The sequence below is a fragment of the Aulonocara sp. 'chitande type north' Nkhata Bay genome, linkage group LG9, assembly GCF_057382095.1.
Source record: "Aulonocara sp. 'chitande type north' Nkhata Bay isolate Kocher_YH1m ecotype deep benthic linkage group LG9, A_spYH_male_GT1.1, whole genome shotgun sequence".
In the NCBI taxonomy this organism is placed as follows: domain Eukaryota; kingdom Metazoa; phylum Chordata; class Actinopteri; order Cichliformes; family Cichlidae; genus Aulonocara; species Aulonocara sp. 'chitande type north' Nkhata Bay.
In genome coordinates this window covers 34,035,786-34,060,218 of record NC_141352.1, presented here as the reverse complement: position 1 = coordinate 34,060,218, position 24,433 = coordinate 34,035,786, and the positions used below count along the sequence as shown (strand labels likewise).

Genomic DNA, 24,433 nt, shown 5'->3' with positions numbered 1-24,433 from the left:
TGCAGCAGTCATGTGACTCGTTGTTTTTCAGTCCAGGTGCTGCCCTCTCTCACTGCACTGACCGAGCTTGATGTGTCATCCAATAAGGAAGTGGGAGGTGTGGTCCACCTGCTGGTCTCCGCCCTCCCTGCGACACAAATGAGGAGGCTGCCATTCAACAGCTGCTACATGAGCAACGAGTCCTTCACTGCTCTGGGTAACACACACACACACACTTGTTTATTTATAGAAGTTTTCCTTCAAGTCATTCTCCCTGAATACCTCTTCCACCCTCTAGCCTGAAATGGTGAAAACTTTGTGTTTATGCATCAGCCCTGGCGGTGTCCTATCTGCGCACGGTGGATACTTCCTGGTGTAAAGTGGTTGGCGGTCACTTGGCGCTCCTGCTGGATGCTCTGCAGCCATCAGTCGTCAGCGAGCTCCGTCTTTGCAGCTGCGAGCTCACCACTGATGACATGCAACATCTGGGTAACTAACACACAATGACATTATACTTTTTCTTTTTTGGTCTGTAGTGGATCATTAGGCTGCATAAATGTATATTAAGACAAGTAAAGCCTGAAGGAAATTGATATTTCTTTCATTTATTTCATGCTGCCAGCATCTGTAGCTGTCGTATAAAACAAAACAATGAAACTATTCGGTGTTATTTTTGTCTCCATCAGAAACATTGTGAACAAAACAGTAAAGTGAAGTGATCAGTTATCAATGGGTCCTCTTCCTCTGTGCAGCTGCCGTGTGCAGACGGGGCTGTCTCTCCTCACTCCGTGCACTGGATCTGTCCTACAACAGCTTGGTGGGAGACAACGGTTGGTGCAGTCTGTTTGCAGCAGGAGGTCTGGGCTCTCTGGAAGACGTGGATGTCAGTTTGCGACCTTCAACCTCTGCTCCGTGCTCAGCCTGGCTGCCCGCTCTGCTCCGAGCTCTGCCTCAAATGCCGGCGCTGGCTCGACTGGCCATGCAGAGGTGGACAGCTGACTGTCAGGAGAGAGAGCAGCTGAGGTACTGTCTGAAAAAGAGGAGCGTCCTGCTGGAAAGGGATCCAGATTTACAAGACACATCATCAACATGTAAAGGGAACAGTCAGGAGAGCCTAGAAGAGAGTCAGCCTGAGGAGATTGGAGCGGACCGCACTGGAATTTACTGTCAAAGAGCGACCCACTTTGTTGCTTTATTATTATTTTTTTAAGTCTCTGTTACCACAAGAAGGTCAGTGTTGACGTCAGCTGCATCACGTCTGATGTAAACTGTGTCACACGTGATGGTTTCAGGGAATACTGGGAACTTACAGAGTTAAGCACAGCTGGTGTGGGTTATCATATTTGTCGTCTCTCACCTTGGCTGCAGGGTCTGGGTCTTTCCAATGCAGCAGTCCTAACACTTGAGACACACATGCCGAGAAGTGGGGATACCTGGAAATGGACAAAGGCTTTCAGCAGAGTTTTAAAGCAGCTATTCAGGAAAAGAGCTGTGAATTATCTGCATACCTTGTTAGGTAATCAGCTATTTTGGGGTTCTTTAACAAATCAACCAAAAGGTCGACTGAGTATTTTCTCGTCAGAGTACCTTCACCGTTCACGATGATGTTGAGCACAAGCTGGAGCGTTTGATGGATGTTCTTTGCATCAAAGAGCTACGAGGAAATCCCAGAGATTAGAGACAGGATATTATGTGAATCAGCATGAATGTTGTTTGTTGTTCAACAGATAAAAACAAGAAGAGAAAATAGAAACAAAGTAAAAAAGGAACAATTGTTTCTGCCGTTAAGAAAAAAAAATTGAGTCATGGCAGAGACCTGCAGAAGTCTTGAGTCTCATTTGATGACATTTTGTCAGATTGCCTTGTAATTTAAAAAAAACAAAACTGTTTTTTGAGCAAAAGTTCTCCAGGTTTTTTTGGAGTTCTTTCAAAGTTTTCTTATTTTTGGACGTTAGCTGCTTTTTCACTCTTTTTCAGTCCAGTCTGTGCATCTGAACATTTACAGAAAGATTTCTTTGTTTCGTCTTTAGACACTTTGTTAAACGCAGATCCCAGCAGAGTTCGCCTACCTTCTCTCCAACCTTCTCAGGTTTTGTGGATATTATACATGGTTATGCTGAGAATATGTCGGCTACTTTCCACTGGAAATGCCTTTTGGTTAAACTGTCAGCGAGGAATTTGCACTGTTACATTTTTATATAACTTTAATGCAAAAAAAACAGCTGCTTGTTTAAGTGAAAATACACTGATGGGGTTTTTTTCTATTCATGAACAGGAGTGTGATCAGTTTAATAAAAGAAAAAATAACCATAACCAAGATATGAGGGGAAATCTTGGACAAATACAAGCAGACTGGAGCAGCCAGCGTTCAAAACACCGACGTTCAAGGTAACAGAAGGTTCCCGAGCCACATCCACCCAGCTGGTTTCTGTGTTTCTTGTGTATTTGTGTACACTGTGACTTCATGGCTGTCTTGGGCTCCAGCTCTTGTTTTGGTGTCTCATTAATTTGATTTAATGTCCTGCTTAGTGATAACATCACTCTTGGCCTCCCTGCACTGGCTTCCAATTGAATTTAGGATTCATTTTCAAGTTCTTTTATTGGTTTTTAAATCTTTAAATGGTCTGGCACCTGCTGAAGCCCTATGTCCCCACTCGTTCGCTCCGGTCAGCTGAGCAGCTGTTGCTCTCAGTCCCCAAATCACGGCTGAAACTGAGAGGAGACCGAGCGTTCTCTATCGTGGCTCCTAAGCTTTGGAATAATCTTCCTCTTCACATTAGGCAATCGACATCAGTGCTGGTTTTTAAATCCAGATTGAAAAAGCATTTTTATTCACTGGCTTTTGACTCAGTGGTTGACTGACTTGTATTTTATTGTTTTTCGCTATGTTTATTATTGTATCGTATTTATTATTCTTATGGTATCTATTATGTTTCTATTGTTCAGCAGTTTGGTCAGCCTTGTGTGTTTTTAAAGTGCTATATAAATAAACAATGATGATGATGATGAACATAGTAACGTGTGTTGGGTTGCTCTGTCTTCAGACTCACTGTCAGACTGATTAGACAGTGAGTCTGAAGGTGAGAGTCCTCACTGCCCACGCCTGTCTTTGGGTCTGACCAACACCGTTTCCTGTGTGTCATTCCCCCCTCGCCTTCCCCCCATCCGTCCTGTCTGCACTGACCTCTCCAATAAAGACAAAAGGCCTCATTTTCTGAAACTCTTCCTATCCCATCACCTTGCGAAGAATCACTTCACCATGTTGATTAATAAGGACGGTGGGAATGGTTTGAAGTCTCGTCACAGAAAATGTGCCAAAGGCAAAGAATCTGAGCTTGAAATAAAATGAAATGAAAGATCAGCCCCACACAGGGGTTAAATTCAGATGGAAACTCTTATCACACAAAGAGAACAAGCGAATAAATATATCTGAGTGTGGCCCCTCGACTGTCACAGTGTAGCTGACATTTGATCTTATCATGTGTTAAAGCTATTTTAATTACTGAAGAGAACCAGTGTCAAACTCAGCCCAAGTATGGTTGTACGTTAATCCTTAAAGCAACAACGTTTTTAAAGTTGCAGCGTCATTTTTACACCACACCTAAAATCCCACTAATCGTCCGGGCTCTTCACCCTATGACCACACGCTGGGGTATCTAACACCACATGACCCAAATGGAAACTATGTCAGCTGAAAGAAACCCATCGAAATGTGCAACACTTAAAACTTTGCCTGATTGGAGCATGGCTTCAAATACAGCCCTGAAAACAGACAGGCGGTCGTTGGCATTTCGCCCTCGTTCCTGAGAGACTACATCGATGTATCAGTCAACAAATGAACTACTGTGGCATCACAGCTGGGGCCTTCTCTGTGTCGTTTATAACACAGAGAAGGACCCAGCTGTGACGCTGAAGTGGTATCTTTAAATTAGCTGTAGGTGTGAATGCTTGTCTGTCTCTCTGTTAGCTTTGCAACAGACTGGTGATATTCAGAGTGCACCATATGTCTGGTATTATTTCCCTTCCAAATTAGTGCTTCCTCTTAGTTGCTGGTCTAAATTTGTTTCCTTTCATGTTCAGGCCGTGTTAGTGTTGTCTCTGTGTGTAGCAGGTTTTGTCTCCATGTTTGTTTCACTGTCTGCCTGTCTGTCTCTGTATTCTGTACTTCTGATAGACGTCTAATTTTGCCAGTCCCTCTTTTTGTGCGCCTTGTACCTTGTCACTCTCTGTGACCGCGTCTCACTTTGCCAGTTCCCATGTATTTAATCAGTTAATGGTGGTCTGAGTAACCCTCACCACTTTGTTCTCCAGTGTCTTTGTTCCTGTTCATCCTACATATTTTCCCCCATTTGTTATTTATTTCTGCTGTTTGCTATTTATATTTTATTCCTGCACAGTTTGCTTGAAGCACTCATATTTTGTCTATTCTATTCATGTGGATCTTATCTTTCTATTTCCTTGCTTCCTTTTCTGTTTACTTTGCTTCTTGCCCGTGTTTCGTCCTTTTGCGGTGTCTGTGTTTTTTTAATCCTATGGTCTCTTTTAAGTTTGTTTGTCTCTTTACTTCTTCAAACTGAATTCAAAGTGGAGCAAATGCTATATAACATTCTCATAGTCTCATTCACACTAACGTTGGTTCTGTATCTTGTAACCAAAGGAAGCTTCAGCATGCAGACTGGAGCCAGCGATCAAAACACGTGCTTCCTATTTTATTTTGTTGGTTATGTTGAGTTTTGCTGTAACTGTCTCATTACTCCTGATTTGTCCCTGCCGTCTCCTCTTCCCTAATGACCGTCCTGTGTGTTTATTGTTTAATCTTCTCCTTTCGTCACCCAGCTTCACTGGTCATGTTTCCTAGTGTTATCCCCCAGTATAGGTTTCTGAGTTTCTCAGTTCCCTGTCAGATATTTCATATCATTCTCTCCGTCCAAAATAAACAGGCTGCCTTTAGTTTATCCTTGCCAGCCTGTGAGTCTGCATTTGGGTCTTCTTTTTTCATAACAAATGATCATACTCCCCGCAGATTGTGATAGTGACACCTCCAGGCCATGCTGCAACTCTCTGGAGCTTTCCGCTCTTCAGGAACTCTCTCTGCAGGAGGGGGAGATACAGGAGAGGTGGAGGAAGATCTCAGCCTGGGCGTCTATTGTCTTATGTAGTCTGGAAGATGAGTGGATGGTGGGGTGGGTGCAGTTTTCTCTGTGGTGGGGTTGGGTGGACTGTCCCGGGCTCTGTGGGGCCGGGAGGCGCTGCTGCACTGGGCCCCGGTCTGGATGGGCCTGGGCCCCCTTTCCCTGGCGGGGCGCGGAGTATGGGGGTGTCACCAGGGTGCAGAGGAGGCTACCCCCCCTCTGTCCCCTTCTGGCTGCCTCTGCCTCAATTTTATCCCACAACTTAGACATTCACATTACTCACACTCTCATTACACATACATATAGGATCTTGGGGGTGGGCACAATACATGGATACATGGATACACGATACATGTACACCCCACCCCTGGTGTCGTTGCCCACCTCTCAATTTTAAATACACGTAGACATTGAGGGCTATCAGGAGGGACTATGCGCTTACCTGCTGCTCTCTGGCAGGTAGCTCCATGCCCTCCTGGGTTTTAAATGCACCTTAGAACACACATGCATCAACACTACAATGAGCGGGTGGAGGGAGGTTTGGAGTCTTCTCTCACCCCCATTCTCTGCGGCCTGCTGGAGCGGGGGGGCTAGGAGGAGGAGTTGGCCGTCCGACTGCGGTCTGGAGTGTGGGGCCTCCCTGCTGCTGCGGAGTTGGGGTGGTCTGCCTCTCCCCACCGCAGGGAAAAGGGTAACACTACCTGGGTCTGGGTGCAGTTCCCCCCTCCAGGGGCAACGGTACCTAGACCCGGTTTGTAGAGTACGCTTGGGGAGTGTGATCGTGTGTACAGCGTCTCTTTATGTCTGTCTCCACGTTGGTTGAGTGTGGAGTAAGTACATATGAGAGCATGAGGGTGGGAATGGATGTTTGTGTCTGTATGTGCCTGTATGTCTGTGTCTATATGTCAGGTTGGGTATCAGACGCCACCTCTCTGGGGACATCTCAGGCCCTCCAAGGTTTGGAGGCCTATCTCCACCCACCACCACTTCCCCTGCCAGTGGCGGACTCCCTCAGACATCGGTGCGTTGGTGGTTCTTTGTGTCCGGGGATGCGCGTCCAGGTACACACCGGCTCACTCCTTGGCGGCCGCTTATCGGGGCCTGGAGCCTGGGGCTCGCTCGGGCCACTTCGGAGGTGGGGGTGCCCCCGGCCTCTCGGCCTGGGGCTCGGTCACTCAGGCACGGCTGGCTGCCGGCGGAGCTCACGGGCGCGTCACTGCAACTCCCCCTGGCTTCTGCTCCGCGGCTGCTGAGTGAGCCCTCATCTGGGACTCTCCTCAGCTCTCAGCTCTACCTCAAAGCACACTGTGTTCTGTTGATCTTATGTGCTGCACAATAATGTTTAATATTTAGTATTTACTGTCATATTCCCATATATCATTGTGATGTTGTTTATTCTATTACTCTTGTTCTCTTCTGCTTGTTTTCTTTTTTCTTTCTCAACAGGTGATCCAGGTGATTAATAGATGCATTTTTTTTTCTTTTTTTTTTCTATGGCTTTGTGTCCAGATATCAGCGCTCACCTGGCTGGTACCAAGAAGGTTCAGCAAGTGCTCCCCAGACCTGGAGTCCTGGACAGATTCTTCCCAGACCAGCCTCAAGCTGTGCAGCAGATCCGAGCGACATTGGCTGACCTCTACACTCTAGACATGGTGAGAAAAAGGGCACGGTTTGTTCATTGTTTGGAAAATTTGGCATTAGATAATCCTCACCTGGGTGTTGCTGTTCAGTGTAAGCAATATCATTTGCATTTTATTCCTCTGATTTATTTCTCTGTGGCGTTTATGAACTCGTATTTCTTAGGCTGGCTTTTAAGGAAGGAGAAAAGGTATGTATCAGTTGGCTGGGAAGAAAGATGGAGGTGGAAAGGATGTGCGAGCTATGGGACAAAGTTGCTGAGACTAGGTTAAAAAGAGGTGAGGATCAGTGAGCAGGAGTGTGGCTTTGTGCTGAAAAGAGCACAACAGATTGTCTGGAGAGAAGGTGAAGGAAAGTCAGCTGAAGCAAGACAGTTTGTGGAGTTTGTGTTGGACTGTATGTTATGCTGGGAGCCTGGGGATTAGTGCACTTTGATTCCAAGTTAATACTAACTAGTGTTTCTCACTGGTTTTTGGGTGGTGGAGTAAAAGGGATTGGTTGGTGGCTGTTTCTAATGTTAGCCTTTTCTTTGCTTTCTTACAGGCAGGGTAAAGACATGGTGATGAATGAGTGTGTGGGCCATCTGCTGAGGACCAAGAGCTCAGGACAGTCAGACGGGGGCGTCGCAGCAGGAGTCACCGTGCTCGACAATCCTCTGCTGTCCTGAGATGTCACACTCCTGCCTGCACATACAAACCACACTGAAGTCAAAGTTCCACCTGCACCTCCACCTGTTCTTGCAACAGCATGAAAACTGACAGAGGTGAGACAGCAGAAAAGTTCTTGTCTTTTTTTTTTTTTTTTTTTACTAAGTTAAGGAATTAAGTTAAGAAGAGTGATTAAATAAATAGTTTCTTGCATTTTTGATTTAATGATTGTGTTTAGGATTATTTCAGAAACATGTTTAGAGGATCTTTGTAAGCCTGTATTTACTTTAAAAGAAGGGAAGCACTTCTTCATCCTACAGAAAAGGTGACACATTACAGATGAGTTCATAAAAAGTGTCTCTGTCACTCTTTCAAGGCTCTGTCACTTTTTCTTTTGTACTGGAACAGCATGGTAAAGTAGGCCTAGGCTGACATCTTGTGGCAGTGTGTTGTTACTACAACATATGAAATTGTGTTTCTATTGGAAATATAATTCAGCACCACTGAGCCGCTCTCTCAGTTACAAACTGAACCTGTTTTGTAGACGTATAAATCACTAAGTACAGTGAAGCTTTTGGTTTTGTAAAAGTGTTTCTTATTCTAAATGCATGTTGATTTTTATCAGGGTGAAGAGGAGTTAGCAGTGCATTCATGGACATCTTTAAACTATTAATTGAAGAATCTTTGGTCATGATGGCATGAACTAGAAGCGTGAGCTCCAGGTGAGACTGCACAGAACAACAAGTGTCCTTAAACTGCATCAACTGATGACGTCTTACAATTTTATTCCACTGTGTGTTTTTATCATTGAATGTTTCTGTCTTTGTGTACATGTAACGCAGACACTAAAGCTGAGCCAGAACTTCATGCTGAAGAGAAGGATTCTTTTAAAATGCATGGGGGAGCAAGCGAGTCAGATACCAAGGGCACAAAGATGAAGCAGGTCTGATCGGAAACCGTTTATTTCCAGGCCAGGGAGCACAAATAAAAACACCCTTAAAAGGTTCCCTCCTGCTCAACCGCGTCACTCCCTACGGAGAGAAGATCTACATGACCTTATCTGCGTATCTGGAGGTCAGCCGCTGCTCCGCCGTGTTGTACCTGTTTGTACGTGTTTTTAAGTCTCTTGATGTCATCGTGTCTAACACACACCCTTTATCTCCTCTCTGCAGCTGGACCATTGCATCCAGCCTGCCATTATCACCAAAGACATCTGCACGGTCTTTTACTCCCGAGACGCCAAGATTTCTCCACCCCGTTCTCTCAAGAACCTCTTTGGGACTGGATACTCCAAAACTCCTGACTGGTAAATCTGGGCTGCTGCACTGTGGCCATCTCTGTTTCACAATCAAAGATATCTGCCCTGTTACAAAGTTTCCTTGTTCAAAACTTCTGCTTCATTATAGCAACCGAGTGACTGGGATCTACGAGCTGAGCTTGTGTAAGATGTCTGACACTGGAAGCCCAGGTGAGCGGCCATGAAACATGTTTAAAGAACGGCAGCTGTTTTATCATAATTCTGTGGAGAGCTTCATCCTAATGAGGGCTCATGTCCTGAGCAGGGATGCAGAGGAGGAGGAGGAAGGTCCTGGACACATCAGTGGCTTATGTGCGTGGAGAGGAGAACCTGGCCGGCTGGAGGCCCAGAGGAGATAGCCTCATCCTAGAGCACCAGTGGGAGCTGGAGAAGATGGAGCAGCTGCAGGAGGTGGGGCCTTAAAAGATTCATAAAGAAATAAATCTGTTTAATATCATTGAGGGAAAAATGACTTTTCAACTCAAAGGCCAAAGTGCTATTCTAAAAAGTTTTTTCTTAGAGTACAGACTTTACATGACTAACCTCCCCTCTTCTCCCCACCTCACATTCGCCCCCATCTTTCGTCCAGGTGGAAAAGACCCGTCACCTTCTGGGAGAGGCGGCTCCCGTGGGAACAGCTCCCACCACCAAGTCCCTGAGTGAGTCTCTGTCCCCCAGCGTGAGCTCCGGCACTCTGTCCACGTCCACCTCCATCTCCTCGCAGATCTCCAGCACCACCTTTGAAAGCGTGAGAAGGAGCTGGCCACCAAGGTGAGAAAAACGTGGGCTTAGTGGGCGTTCTTGTTGCTGCCTTCTTCCTTCTCTGCTCGGAGCTGATCGGTCTTGTTCCTGTTGTGTTGTAGTGCCTGCGCCTTCTGACACACACCTTCAATACTGAATACAAGCAGCTGGTGAACAGCATCAGTGACTGCAAGGTGAGAAATAATACAAAGAAATAAAAAAATAGCCTTTCTGTGTCACATCAGGGAGTTCCTATATTGACGTCTACCTCATCCTGCTGTTGTTTCACTTCAGCTTTCTCTCATCTCACCGATCGGACGTGATCCATCCGTGACGAGCTTCAGCAGTGCCACCCTCACCCCTTCCTCTACCTGCCCCTCTCTCTCGGACTCGCGCTGTGGCTCCATGGGCCAGAAGTAAACATATTTTTAGGAACATTGACCTCGATCTGCAAACGGTTATTGACAGGTTATCTATTTGATTCTAACTTGGTGTGATTTGTGTTAAAGGACCCCTGAGAACAGCTCACGTGCCTCCAGTCCCTCCTGCTCAGACTGTGAAAACTTCCCGATGGTTCCCACTCTGGAGACCTCCTACCTTGCGCGGGCTGCAAAGAACGAGTTCCTGAACTTGGTGCCTGATATTGAAGAAATGCGACCAGGGTGAGTAATGCCATATTAACCCAAATACTGTCACTATGACATGTGTCTCACAGACCAAATGTAAGTCGACACTCATGTTCTCTAGTTCAAGCAGAAGTGATGTGGATCGATTCAAATTCCTGAGCCTGGATGATTTCAGCTGGAAACAAACCAACTCTGCTTCTTCCTCAGATAATTCAATTCAATTCAATTTTATTTATATAGCGCCAAATCACAACAAAAGTCGCCTCAAGGCGCTTCATAGATACAGAGAAAAACCCAACAATCATATGACCCCCTATGAGCAAGCACTTTGGCGACAGTGGGAAGGAAAAACTCCCTTTTAACAGGAAGAAACCTCCTCAGGGAGGGGCGGGGCCATCTTCTGCGACTGGTTGGGGTGAGAGAAGGAAGACAGGATAAAAGACCTGCTGTGGAAGAGAGACAGAGGTTAATAACAGATATGATTCAATGCAGAGACGTCTATTAACTCATACTGAGTGAGAAAGGAGACTGGAAAGGAAAAACTCAATGCATCATGGGAATCCCCGGCAGGCTACATCTATTGCAGCATAACTAAGGGAGGATTCAGGGTCACCTGGTCCAGCCCTAAATATATACTTTACCAAAGAGGAAAGTTTTAAGCCTAATCTTGAAATCTTGTCTTCTGAATCCAAACTGGAAGCTGGTTCCACAGAAGAGGGGCCTGAAAACTGAATGTGTTCACTGACCGGTGTTGCCAGCTTTGGTGGCTCGTCTCCCGCTCGAAGAGGACCAAAAAGAGAACAATACAGTGTTCAGCTGCCTGGCTGTGCTCTACACACACAGCCCTGCTCTGGTACAGTAAAAACCACATTTACATTTGTTTACATTTCCAATGTAGAGGATGAGTTTAGATCACTGTGGTCCAAGCTTGTCGTCAGTTATAGAAACTGGATGTGTTTCCTTACATTTATTTTGTGTTGACAGAAGTCTTTGATTCATATTGATTATTAAAGCGGGCTTTAACCTGTGGAGAAACGCGTGTGTTCTTGCTCCTTCAAACGGTTTTCTTCAGAGATTTCTCACTGTTTGTACACATGCTGAGTGGCTAGTTTTGAAAACACTTACTTTACCTTTACTACTCTGCTCAGAAATGCAACCTGTGACCTTACACAGCCCAAAAACTTATCCTAAAACATAAATTAACAAGGACAGAAGCTTTTTACAAATGCTTCAACAGTGTAATTCTAACAAGGTATGCAATACATCTAATGTCAGTTCAGAGGTATGAAGTGATGACACTTTGACATCACTGAATAAAAGCAGTCTTGTCATAATAAGCTTTGCTGTGGACAGTTGGCGCGTTCATGTTAAACTTTTTCTTACAAATAAAAAAGGTAATCAGATGTTAAGTTTGTTCAGTTTTAGTTGTTCTCATTGTGTTGCTCCTCAGATCTCCCGTTGTCCCTGAGCCTGACTAAAGCCCGGCAGCTTGTTTTCAGGGCATGGCAATGCAGATATGAGCTAAATGTGACACAGCAAAGAAAAATCAGAATCAAGAAACCCTGAGCTGACTTTCATGGCTGCAGACGTGACATTAAGAGCCTCACAGATCAAAAAAGTATGGGATTTAAACTGCTTCTAGACCTGCACACGTCTGTTTCCAGGGCAGGATATCCATTCCAGTGCAGCAGAAGGAGCGGTCAGTGTGGACCTCGGTGCTGTACAGGACCTCCTGGAGCTGCTTGTCTCCTGGCATCTGGGCTTTCACTCGTATCTGAAGGACAAAATAGGAAAATCAAGTTGCTCTCACTGTCACCTGATTTCCACAGACTGCCATCTGACCACATCCCTGCAGTTGGATCCCACCGCCGTACCTCTAGGATGGGTCTTCTTGTTGTCAACCCAAACCACCCTCTCCTTCAGCTCTGAGCTGAATATATACACATGATTGCTTCTTAAAAAACAAACAAAAACAAAAAAACGTCCCCACACGGAGTGAGACTCAGTCTTGGATGCCCAGATCAGCCAGTGTGGTGTCCAAGAAAGGGAAGGGTTGGTTTGCCAAGTTGGGCTGTACCTCGATGGGCAGTGTCACCAACATGGGGATATCCTGCTCCAGTCTGACGTGCAACATCTTGTTGTGGGACCCCGGGAGCTTCCTGTCTGCCGATCCGCCTCTCCGTCGGCCTGCTCCACAGTCGCCGCCTCCTCCAGAGAGCGTTTTGTGTCGTCTGCTGCCAGCTTGACTTGCTGATCTTTATCTCAGGAGGCAGTGGGTTTTTACCCTCTCCCCCTTTGATCCTGTGCGTTATCGTTTAAAACTCGCTATCTGCATCTTTTGGCTCCAGCACGTCTTTATTGTTAGAGTTGTTGCTTGCTGTGTTCTTCTGCAGGGTGCTGATGATTCATTGTTCTGCTTCTTCTGATGGTAAACGCCTCTGGAAAGCCTGAATATGTGAGCGCGTCTGATTCATACAGAGTTCTGCTCTGCCCCCCCGGACTGATATATGCAGCCAGTGTGAATGTGTGTTATGTATCACTCACATGTTAGGTTCATTAGACTGACACAAGGGTGATGCACAGATGTTGGTGTTTTTAGGGCCAAGTGTGAAAGTGGAAGAAAGACAATTTCTTTTGAAATGTTAAAAGAATGTTGGAAATTTGATCAGAATACAGTAAAAATGAAAGAAACAGATATTTTTCTCAGATCATTGTGTTAAATTGTCATAATCGCCATGTTCTCTTTAAGACTATCAGCTCTACTCTAAACAACCCTGAAAGCCTCTGCTGACACATGTCATCAGTTCCTTTCTTTCTTTGTAAACAAGGTCGAGTCTGTCAGGTCAGCAATAGAACTTCCTACAGATGACCCATCAGTGTTTATTCCATGACTGTAAACATGTTTCCATTTGTTACTTCAGTCTTTACTCTGAAATACAGGAAATGACATCATGGCTCAAAATCTTTGTCGTTCAAACAATTCTTTATTTAACATTTTTTTAACTTTATTTAACAAAATACATTCAATAAAAACTTAAACAACAGAAAACTGATTTTTAATCCAACCACTGAAAAAAAAAGGTAACGACTGAACACAAACAGAAGAACAATTTATAAAGATTAACATGGAACTACAGGAAGTTTGATTCACAGCCTCATTTGAACTTAAACTTAAACTTAAGGAGAGCCGACCTGAGCTCTGTGGAGCCTGATCTCCAGGGTTTTAAGTTGGACTCTGAAACCAGAGGATGTTTCTCTCTCTTCAGATTCACTCTGATCCTGTGATGGGAACGATTTCAGCCCTGCGTGATCGCGCTGATGTTTGCACAGAGCAGATGATGAAGTGAATGTTTTGGCACATTGGTAACAGTGAAACAGTTTATTAGTAACGTGGGATCGTTTGTGTGCAGAGTATGAACTGAGATTACTGAAGCTCTTGTCACACTGCTCACAGCTGTAGTTTCCTTCCATGTGTGTACGTTCATGCTCGTTACGACTACCTGAATGTGAGAAGCTTTTGTCACAGTGTCTGCACTTGTATGGTTTCGCTCCTGTGTGGACTCGTTTGTGTCTTTTAAGGTTACCTGCAGTGGTGAAGGATGACCCACACTGATCACAGAGGTGCTTTTTGACCCCACTGTGAAAGAGTTCATGTTGTTTTAACTCAGCTGATGTGGGGAAGCTTCTCCCACATTCTTTGCAGTATTTCAGTTTGTCTCCAGTGTGTTTACGTTGATGTATTTTTAGGCTGGCTTGGTGACTGAAAGTTTTTCCACAGATGTCACAACGAAAGTCTTTCCCACCACCACAGCGATGACAGGGTTGAGAAGTGGATCCATCTGTGTCGCTCTGCTTCTAAACAAAGACACAAAGACAGTGTAAGTCAGTCCTTCAACACTTTTATCCTGAAAGTCGCCTGAAATAAAGAGCATCTCTGCAGACGTCCAATTACATTTTACTGTTTCGATTAACACACTCAGTTTACTGGGCTACAATAACTACAATACTACCACCATAATACTACAGCAATACTTATTTAATATTACAGTAACATCTGACTTACACTCAAATGAAATGAAAACCTGAATAATGGCTCAGAGCTACTCTTCGGTGCAGTAGAAGTGCTAACATGCTAACACAATTTAATGAGCAGACTTGTTCCAAACAGTCAGACTGAACTTACAAGAATAAAATAAAAATACAAACCTCACAGTAACTGCACTTGTAGAGTCTCTTTCTGGTGTGGATCTGTTGGTGTTGTCTCAGGTACTGTGGAGTTTTAAAAGTCTTCTCACACAGGTCACATTGATAAGGTCTCTCCTCAGTGTGGGTAAACATGTGGCGTTGTAAGTGTGCGTCTGTTGTAAAGTATTTGCCACACTGATCACACCAGTACACATCTTCTCCGGAGTGAATGCGTACGTGTATATTTCGGTACCCTAGCCGGCTGAAGGTTTTTCCACAGATGTCACAGCTGTATGCCTTAACTCCAGAGTGGGTAACTAGATGACTCTGTAAGTTGCTACTTTGAGTAAAAGCTTTGCCACACTGATCACAGCTGTAAGCTTTAACTCCACTGTGGACGACTTGGTGTCTTTTCAGGGAATTCTTCCAGGAAAACGACTTTCCACACAAGTCACAGCTGAACGGTCTCTCTCCAGTGTGGATGAGCTGATGTTGTTTTAGTTTAAACTTCCAGGTAAAATCCTTCCCACACTTGTCACAGGTGTTTTTTTTCTCTCTCTTTCTTCTGTGAGGTTTGTCGGCCTCCTGAGAGCGCTGACTTCTCGGTCCACGTTGGTCCTGCAGTGACAGAGATACAGAGTCAGTGAGTGAAATGCAGTCATTAAACAAACTGAAGCTTCAAACTCCCTCCATTAACACTAGTTTTAAACCTGAAGGTGGAGTGTGGCACCAAACACCACCAGAACCTGAACGACTGCAGGTGCTGATAAGTTGCGGTCGCGGTATTTCAACATCTAGTTAGCAATACAGAAGACGAGCGAGAATAAATGGAGTAATATTTTTTATGTGGCAGGTAATTTCAAATGCAGCAATTCTATCAGCCCAACAAACATCAGTAAACACACAAACTGTTTGTGTGCAGTTTGTCTCACAATGTGATGTAAAGACTGCAGTAAAATCCTCTGCAGGTTAGTGCAGGATAAGCAGGCAAGTTTACTGTAATGTGATGGATTTAAGTAAAGAACAGTGTGTGACTGGTGCACAGTGACTGTGGTGCTCATGTCAGAGTTAGATTACATCAAGTGTAGCAGAGATTAACTTAAACTTAAGCTCATGATGCTGACATTCATTCACTGAGCTCCACCCACATACCAACAGGTTAGTGTCTAATATAAAGACAGTGTACTGTCAGTGTAGAGAAAGGAAATCAGCCAGGACAACTCGTGAAACATCTGCTGACATCTGGATGAATTCACAGAGAGCAGCAGGTCAGCTGATCACAGCCTGCACATTAAAAAAATCTACTGGAGCTCTCAATAGAAATGATTGTGAGCTGTGACCCTTTTCCCCACACTGAGCCACTACAGCTGATTTTAGGGTTGAATCCTGCTGAATCCCACTTTAACATCTTCCTGCTCATTTTGATGTTTAGAGGCAACGTCACCGTCTAAGATGTAGGCATTGTATACATTGTATACATTATTTCTACATTACATTAATATTGCACAAGGTTCATTTAGTTTAGCATAAAATATACATATCAGTACTTCAGCTTTTAATGGAGTATTTCTTAACACTAGTATCTGTCACCTTCTGTGTTGAGCTCATTGTTTTCTCTGCAGTGGCTGAGCTGAGTCCAAGTAGCTGAAATTTCCTCTGCTGCTCCGTCAGACTCTTCTCCTCCTCCTGATCAGCTGGGACACAAAACAGAACTTTGTTAAGCTCCACACTGCACTGAAGAGTCAAAGTGTCTCATATGTTCATCTGAGAACACACAGAACACATTTTAGCTTCCCTGGGTGGACAACTTGTTTGAAACAAACACAAAAGGTTTGAGCACCGATACCAAATTCAGCAGTATGACACACCAGTACCAGGAGAGCAATTCCTCTTTAAAATATGCCCTGGCCAAGAAAAAACCCGACAATATACGTGTGCCGTGAGAAATGATAGATAGATAGATAGATAGATAGATAGATAGATAGATAAAATTTATTTCAAACATGCAAATATAATTGAAATAACAACAGAAAAAAATAAAAATAACAAAACTTAAAAATCATCAAGTTTTCATGTAAATATCTATGTCTACAGAATGTGTGTGCTCGAAAAGGAGTAGGATGAAGTTTTCTTGTTCCTACCCCCTTATTTCAAATTTCATTGCTTACAAATCCATATCCAGGATTCAACATTTTTTGATCATATATTTAACTATGTACAAGTCTAACACATTGAACATACACAAATAAAACCATTTTCAGCACGTAAACCAGAACAACTAATCACTCTGTTTATAACAGCCGCTTAATCTCTGAGTTTATTTTCTATCTATGTGACAAAAACCTTAATGAACACTTAAGGTTGGGTTACTCAGGCCTTGATTTATAAAAAATGAGGACACAATGAGACAACTCAGTCACTGAGAGGAAGATTTCCTATATTCATGCAATTTATTATTTTTTGAACAGTCGTGTGAATTTTTGTATTGATGTACTTGTCTTGATTTCATCTGTATATCCGAGTGGGTGTAGAAATCTGAGCCATCATCTGAGTAAGCCTCATCACAACTTTGCGCTGATAAAGGCAGCTGTGTTTTAGCCTGGAACACATTTATTTTTACATTTCTCATAAATGTATTTCATTATAGCACTTTTACCGCCAACATGTTGGGTCTTTTGGAGCCGGAAGTGACCATATATGGAAGAAGGGTGGCGCTAGCTAGCTTAGTTAGCAAGCTGCATTCATAAGCTGTGCAGGTGCCACAGAGATGCTAAGTAGCCTTAATAACAGACTAATAAAACAACAGAAACTCTGATTACAATGAGCTCATTTAAAAGCTTTCTTCTAATAAATTCTTTTCTTCTCTGTGTTTCACAACCTTTTGCTGATATCTTTCTGTAAATTAGTTTAAAGCAGCTTGAGTCAATTTAGTCAGATTTTTTTTTCCAACTTGTTCACAAAAACTTGAGAAGAGACACCGAGGAGAGCAACAGAAAGCCTCATTCAGGAGCTAAACTCAAGATTAACTAGACTCGGATTAATATTAGCTCGGTGCTTACCTTTAAATCAGTCTTGACAATAATCGGAGAGAAAAACGCCATAAAGCGGGAACTCGGCTTCTTCTTCTTCTGCTCTTGTATTTTTTGGCGGTTAAAGCTTTAAGGCGCATTACCGCCACCTGCTGGACTGGACTTTTCATGTCCCAAACATCATCAATTGGGCACAAATTTGTTGGAGTTTCTGTTAATAAAAAAGATGGAATTCAAGGATCTTGTTATTTGGTTTGTTTGTTTTCACCATTTACTCTACAATTTTCTGCCAGTGTATAGCAAACCCCACAGCTCAAATCAATGAAGAATTTAGTATTTTTAACATATTGCTTAAACTGGAACCAGCAGCTATATAGGCCTAATTTTTAATCCAAACATGTGATAGAGGTTTACCACCAGGAGAAGCAGACTGTAAATAAAAGACTGTGCTACTGAAAACTGTTAGTCTGACTTTGGATTGTAAATATGTTTCCATTTGTCACTTCTGTATTTGTATATGGCTCAAACTATTTGTTATGAAAGCAAAAAAAAAAAAAAAGATGTTGTATAAATTGATTCAGGATTATTTACTTCGAGTCCAGAAATCATAGCTGTCTCATCAGATCCAGTTGTGACATTATCTATAGCTTCCGCGGAGGGTACTTGGTTCTGTATGACAGCACAGCTTTTAGGTTGAATTCAAGCGCTTGAGTACAGCCTGATAATTAGAGGCCTGCAAACTGTTTGCTGATCAACTTTGGAAGTAAAAGTACAGACAGCTATAGAAGACACAGGACACGAGATGGGTTCATTATTTCTTTTGAGTTCCATGTAACAATCCGTAACTCTGTAATTAATGAATGTGCCATTTAATCTTGGCTGCAGCCAAGATTAAATGGCACATTCATTAAATGGCTAAAATGGGTTGGCTGCCGTTCAGCATTTAGCACAAGTCAGCTTTTGATCAGAAAGTTTTCTGGTTTGATCCCTGGCTGCTCCAGTCTGCAGGCGAAATATCCTTGGACAAGATTGTAATCCCAAGCTGCTTTCTGATGCATCCATTGGAGTGTGAATGCTTTATAGAGTTTGTGAAACAGTTGTACGTGTGGTCAGATTGTTTTGTATTTGTGTGTGGATTGAAGCACATGTCTGAGAGCACATCAATCACGGCACATATTTTTTAAAATCTTAGTTTAAATAAAGTTTTTGATTATTTATTATAAAAAAGAGATGATATATATATAATGCAGTGGGCACTCCACCAGCTAACATGTCAGTTAATTTGACACATTGATTTATTTATCATTTCTTTTTCTCTCTCAGCTTTTCAGCTCCATATTTTTGCCATTTCTTCCACACTCAACTCTGTTCTACAAGGTGAGCCCACAGTTAATGTAGGAGAGGGCAGGTGGCATTAAGAGGTTTGATTGGGCAATCTAGGGCCCAGTTAGTTCTTCCTTTTGGTGAAAGCTGGGCTCTTCAGTTCAGCATGGCACAGCTCCAAAGATTCTGCAACATCAAACCCTCTGTCTGCTAATGTTACATCACCTGGGCTGAGGCAGTCCAGGTAATTTCAACAGTTTCTTGAAATTAGTTAATTCAGATATAAACAGAGTGACAGTTTACAGATTCAAACATGTCTCAGAGAAAACAGAAAAAAACAGTAAAGCCCAACTCTCCTCTTTGTGATCAGGAAGACAAAATTCAACTTCCTGATCAAGTAGACAAATCATTCAACCAGCTTCTAGAAAAGGAAGATATTCAAAAGTTGAAAGAAATGGAACTCCTAGAAATGCAGGGAAGAAACTTTGAGCTCCAAGCAAAGCTTGATAAAGCACTAGAAAAACTAGTGCTGAAGGACAAAAAGAATCAGGAGCTGCAAGTAAAGCTTGATGAAAGACCGCACACAAATGAAGAGTTTCTTCAAGAAAAAAGGCTACAGGAGATAAAACAGAAGGAAATGGATTTCAAGCTCCAGGACCTGGAGAAACACAACAAAGGCTTGCAAATCAAGCTTAATGAAGCTCTGCAAAAAAATGAAAGAACTCCTCCAAGAAAAATAACAACAGGACATGAAGCAGTGCAAACTCCAAGGCATGGAGGAAAAATACAAAGCGCTTCAGGTAAAGCTTGATAAAACACTGAACAAAAATAAAGAGTTGCTTCAAGAACAAAAGCAACAAGAAATTAAACAGAAACAAACGGACTGCAAGCTTGAAGACGTGCAGGAAAAATACACAGCGCTGAAAATGAAACTTGATAAAGCACTGCAAAGAAATAAAGATTTCCTTCAAGAGAAAGAACAGCAAGACATGAAACAGAAACATCTGGATTGCAAACTTCAGAACATCGAGAAACACAACGAAGGCTCGCAAGTAATGCTTGATGAAGCTCTGCAAAAGAATAAAGAAATCCTTGAAGAGAAAGAAAAACTGGACCAGAGAGACACGCAGTGCCAACTCCAAGGTGTGCAGGAACAATACGGAGCGCTGCAGGTAAAGCTTGATGAAACACTGCACAAATATCAAGAGCTGCTTCAAGACCAAGAACAACAGGAAATAAAGCAGAAAGAAGACAAAGAAATTCTCCAGGACTTTGAGAGGAAAAACCAAAACCTGCAAGAACTTTATAACAAACTGAACTACAAAACAACTGAACTGGAAGAGGAAAAGGAAAAACTGCAAAACCAATGCTCAGAGATGCAGAGTAAGCTCAATGACATGCTGAGAAAAAACACAGAAGTCGAGGAACTTTCAGACAACGTGAAGTGCAAAAACACTGAGATGCAGGTGCTAAAGCAACAACTAGAGAAAACAAACGAAGACCTGCAGTGTTCACTTCAAGAAATCGAGAGCAGAAGTCAGCAGTTGGAAGACACGCACAACAAATTACAACAGAGTTATACAGAGCTGCACGAGGCAAAGCTAATGCAGGAGGCAACATCTAAAGAAATGAAAGAAAGGCTCGAAGACAAACAAGCCAAATTAGAAGAAGTGGAGAAAACATGCAAGAGACTTGAGCAGGAGAATGCAGAAACAATCGATCAGTTGAGAACCCTCATCCTAGAGAAAAAAGTGCTCGTGGAAAAGCTCATGGAAAAGAAGAAAAAACGCTTCCGCTTCTTCTGGAGGAGGGACACTCCTGCTTTTTCTACTTTTTCTACTTTTTCTACTGCTAATGTCACCTCGTCTGTTCCATCTTAATTTTCACCTCTCCTCTCTCTTTCTCTCCCTTTCTCTCCTGACACCTCTCCCTCCCCTGTCTCCCTTTAACTCCTATCACCTGTCCCATCTCCTCCCCCTCCCCCCCCCTCTCTCTTTTCACCCTCACCCCCCAACCAGTCCCGACAGTTGACTGCCCCCTCTAGAGCCTGGTTCTGTCATAGGTTTCTTCCTTTAAAGGGAGTTTTTCCTATCCACTGTCGCACCTAGTGCTTGCTCAGAGGGGATTGTTGGGGTTTTCTCTCCTCTATCTCTTTCCTCCTTTCTATCCCTTTCCTTTACCTTCTTCTTTAAAACCCCTCCCCCCTTTCTATTTCCTCAATAATTTAATAATAAACACAATTGGCAAAATTTTAAAAAGTCAGATCAATGTCTTCATTCAAGAATGAATTGTCTTTGTCACGGGGTCATGTGTATTTTGTGTTTTCCTCGGGCTGGTGATCCTTGCAGTTGTTGAGCCCAAGAGTCCAGATTTTTAGTGTTTTAATCACATTTAGTGTTACATTTTAGATCACAACAAAAGGATATCCACAATTTAGGATTCAGGCATTTGTCTTTTTCAATATCATAATCATTCTATGATTGAGTCGGTTACAGAAGCAGCAGTTAGCAGCAATAACTTCAATTCATCAACATTTGCAAGCATTTCTTTATACACAGCATTTCTGTCAGGTTGAGGTCTGGACTTCCATGCAGTAGATTTGCTGCTGTGCTTGGGCTCATTATCCTGTTGCATGGCCTAATTTAGGAGAAGCTTTAGCTGTTGGACAGACGGCCTCACATTTGACTCTAGAAAACTTTGGCATACAGAGGAGTTCGTGGACTGCAAGGTGCTTATTGCTTGTGTCTGCAGAACAAGCTCAAATCACCACAATTGAACCAGCGTACTTGACAGTGGATTTGAGGTGTTTGTGCTGTGTTTGATTTTTGCTGAAGTTACTGCTGTGCATTATGACCAAACCTCCACTTTAGTCTCATCTTTTAAAAATATGTTGCTCCAGAAGCTTTCAAGGGCAAATTTGCAAACCTCAACTGAGTTGTTGTGTTCTCTTTAGAGACAAGAAGCTTTCTCCTGGCGGCCCTTCCAGATCAACCATACTTGTTTTGTCTTTTTCTAATTAAACTGTCTTGAACATTAACATGCTGTTTAAGGCCTGTAGAGGCTCAGATGCAGCTCTTGGGTATTGTGCAGTTTCTGTGAGCACTGAACAGTCTTTGTGGTGGATCTGAATGCTCCAGACTAGCAAACTTGCTCATGGTCAGTTAATCAAGTGCATAGAGCCCTGTGATGAATTTTCACATTTACTCTGTGAATCTTCATTCTTCTAGCTAGTCTTTACTCTTCTAGAAGCTTTCTTTGCTCAGACGTCTGCAGCATTGAATCTATGTCTTCTCCACTGCTATTCCAAACAAGGTGCTGATGCAGGGGTCATTAGCACAGTAAGATTTAAGTGCACAAAATGTTCACATCATAATAGTAATAATAATTAGAGGAGAGTATTATGTAGTCCAAGAAGTGTGTGGAGAAGTTTTCAGTGCAGAGGAGGGAACCATGGTGTTCAGGAGCCAAACTGCTTTGGGGGAAAATGCTATTGCACAATCTTGCCGACCTGCTCCTGATGACGCAGTCGTCTTCTGGAGGGAAGTGTGGTAAACAGTTGATGGGAAGGGTGATGCGGGTCAGCCATGATGCTAGTGGCTTTCCCAGTGAGGTGTAAATATCCTGTAGACTGGGTAGAGAGCTGCCAATAACACGCTGTGCGGTCCACACAATCCTCTGGAGGGCTCTGCGATTGGACGCATGACAGTTTTCATACCAGACTGTGATGCAGCGGGTTAGGATGCTCTGCATGGTACCTCTGTAGAAAGTATTAAAGATGGGTTTGGGGATGTGCACCTTCTTCAGTCGTCTCTTAAAATGCAGTCGCTGCTGAGCTCTTTTAGTCACTGATTTGGTGTTGCTGGTCCAGGACAGGTCCAGGGGCGGATCTAGAGAAATTTTTCCAGGCTGGCATGGAAATCAAATGGGGTGGCAAAATCAAAGCCTTGTTTTAAACACATATGCAGGTGTTACATATGATTAATATACATTAAGCATATGTTTCATATAAATATGGTCTATAACTTAATTATTTTCTATAGCCCACATAATTAAACATTTCAGTTACATAAAATGTGTGTACTGTATAGCCTGTATAATAAATAAATATGTAACCAATAAGTATAAAATCCAGAAAGCTACACAACACTGGGCGGGGGCTCATTTCCAAACACAAGTCTAACTTAAGTTTCATACTGTTTTTGTTAGAAAAAAATCAAATTGTACTGACTACTACTACTGCCAGAAAGCTGCACTGTCACAAACAATTATTGAAACCTCATTTTTCATGATTTGTTGGGTCAATATTCTGAGGTCCAAAATATAATTGGCCATTTTTGGCTGCTTTTGATTGTTGTTGTTTTTTTACCTTGTCTTTCTTGGTATCATTCTTTTCAGCACAACCTCACACGTCCAAATTTACAGTTATTAAAACAACTGGTCTGAAATCACACGAACACATAAAACCCTAGTAGTAGTTATATTTTCTCTTTACTATAAAAACCACAGACATGTTTAGTAAATTATTTTCATAACTTGAAATGCAAATATAAGTGGTAATTATTTTAAATTAAAATTAAACAAAAATTTTGTAAATAATAAAGTTATATACAACTATTCATCTAAAAATGCAGGCAATGCATCTGGGGTTCTTATTTTTATTTTTTTGCACAGCCATTTTAAAAATACTACAACAATCAGGTGTCACAATAAGACGCCCCACAAATTATTTGTGCCAGTAAAAAAAAAAAAATGTCAACCACAAGACAGAGAAGAACATCACAGGGAGAAACCCTGCAGGCCTGACAGCAGGTGTATCGCTCATTCTGTTTTCCACCTGGAGACAGGGTTCACATGGCATTCTGCCTGTGTAACTTGTGTAACTACACAAGTTAACACAATTCAATTCAATTCAATTTTATTTATATAGCGCCAAATCACAACAAAAGTCGCCTCAAGGTGCTTCATAGATACAGAGAACAACCCAACAATCATATGACCCCCTATGAGCAAGCACTTGGGCGACAGTGGGAAGGAAAAACTCCCTTTTAACAGGAAGAAACCTCCAGCAGAACCAGGCTCAGGGAGGGGCGGGGCCATCTGCTGCAACCGGTTGGGGTAAGAGAAGGAAAACAGGATAAAAGACATGCTGTGGAAGAGAGACAGAGGTTAATAACAGATATGATTCAATGCAGAGAGGTCTGTTAACTCATACTGAGTGAGAAAGGTGACTGGAAAGGAAAAACTCAATGCATCATGGGAATCCCCGGCAGCCTACATCTATTGCAGCATAACTAAGGGAGGATTCAAGGTCACCTGGTCCAGCCCTAAATATATACTTTACCAAAGAGGAAAGTTTTAAGCCTAATCTTGAAAGTAGAGATAGTGTCTGTCTCCCGAATCCAAACTGGAAGCTGGTTCCACAGAAGAGGGGCTGTAGTCGCAAATTTTGAAGCCATCCTGATAATCTTCTTCCACCAACGATGTGGAGATCCAACCCTTTTAGATCCAATTAAAATCAAGACACTCAAAAAGATGCTCTGTAAAAGAGTAGAAAAAATAGATACAGACATGTGCTGCATGAAAGACGTTAGGGAAGGTTAGTTAGCTGGAGAGCGAGTTATGCAGGAGAACTCTCAGCAGCATTAACTGCCCTGTTACTGCACCACCTTAATAAACCATGGTGAAGCAAAATGTCTTGTGCTTAAGACTCTACATGAAAGTTAAAATATATATGTTCAGTGCACATAGATATATAGTGTATAGTTATACATATCACACAAAAATCCACCACATCCCCCCTTGTGGTACCTGGAGGTACCACCTAAAAAGACCCAAT

At 42.8% G+C, this 24,433-nt stretch overlaps 3 protein-coding genes across 3 annotated transcripts; 2 read left to right on the top strand and 1 right to left on the bottom strand.

The window, feature by feature from the left end:
- The first annotated feature begins 8,245 nt into the window (after positions 1-8,245).
- LOC147322689 (kinesin-like protein KIF1B) lies at positions 8,246-9,468 on the top strand. Its single transcript, XM_086307143.1, has 5 exons — positions 8,246-8,470; positions 8,569-8,702; positions 8,803-8,864; positions 8,959-9,104; positions 9,283-9,468. Exons 1-5 carry the CDS (start codon positions 8,447-8,449, stop codon positions 9,466-9,468), a joined length of 552 nt encoding a protein of 183 aa, XP_086163269.1. The 5' UTR covers positions 8,246-8,446.
- Positions 9,469-13,033: 3,565 nt separating this feature from the next.
- On the bottom strand, positions 13,034-16,150 carry LOC147322688 (uncharacterized). Its single transcript, XM_086307074.1, has 3 exons — positions 15,836-16,150; positions 14,267-14,863; positions 13,034-13,915 (listed from the first exon to the last, which is right to left on the bottom strand). The coding sequence occupies exons 1-3, from the start codon at positions 15,851-15,853 to the stop codon at positions 13,238-13,240; spliced, it is 1,293 nt and encodes a 430-aa protein (XP_086163200.1). The 5' UTR covers positions 15,854-16,150; the 3' UTR covers positions 13,034-13,237.
- Positions 16,151-19,352: 3,202 nt separating this feature from the next.
- Positions 19,353-20,477, top strand: LOC147322687 (uncharacterized). The gene has a single exon (XM_086307063.1). The coding sequence runs from the start codon at positions 19,371-19,373 to the stop codon at positions 20,475-20,477; it is 1,107 nt and encodes a 368-aa protein (XP_086163189.1). The 5' UTR covers positions 19,353-19,370.
- The last annotated feature ends 3,956 nt before the right edge of the window (positions 20,478-24,433 follow it).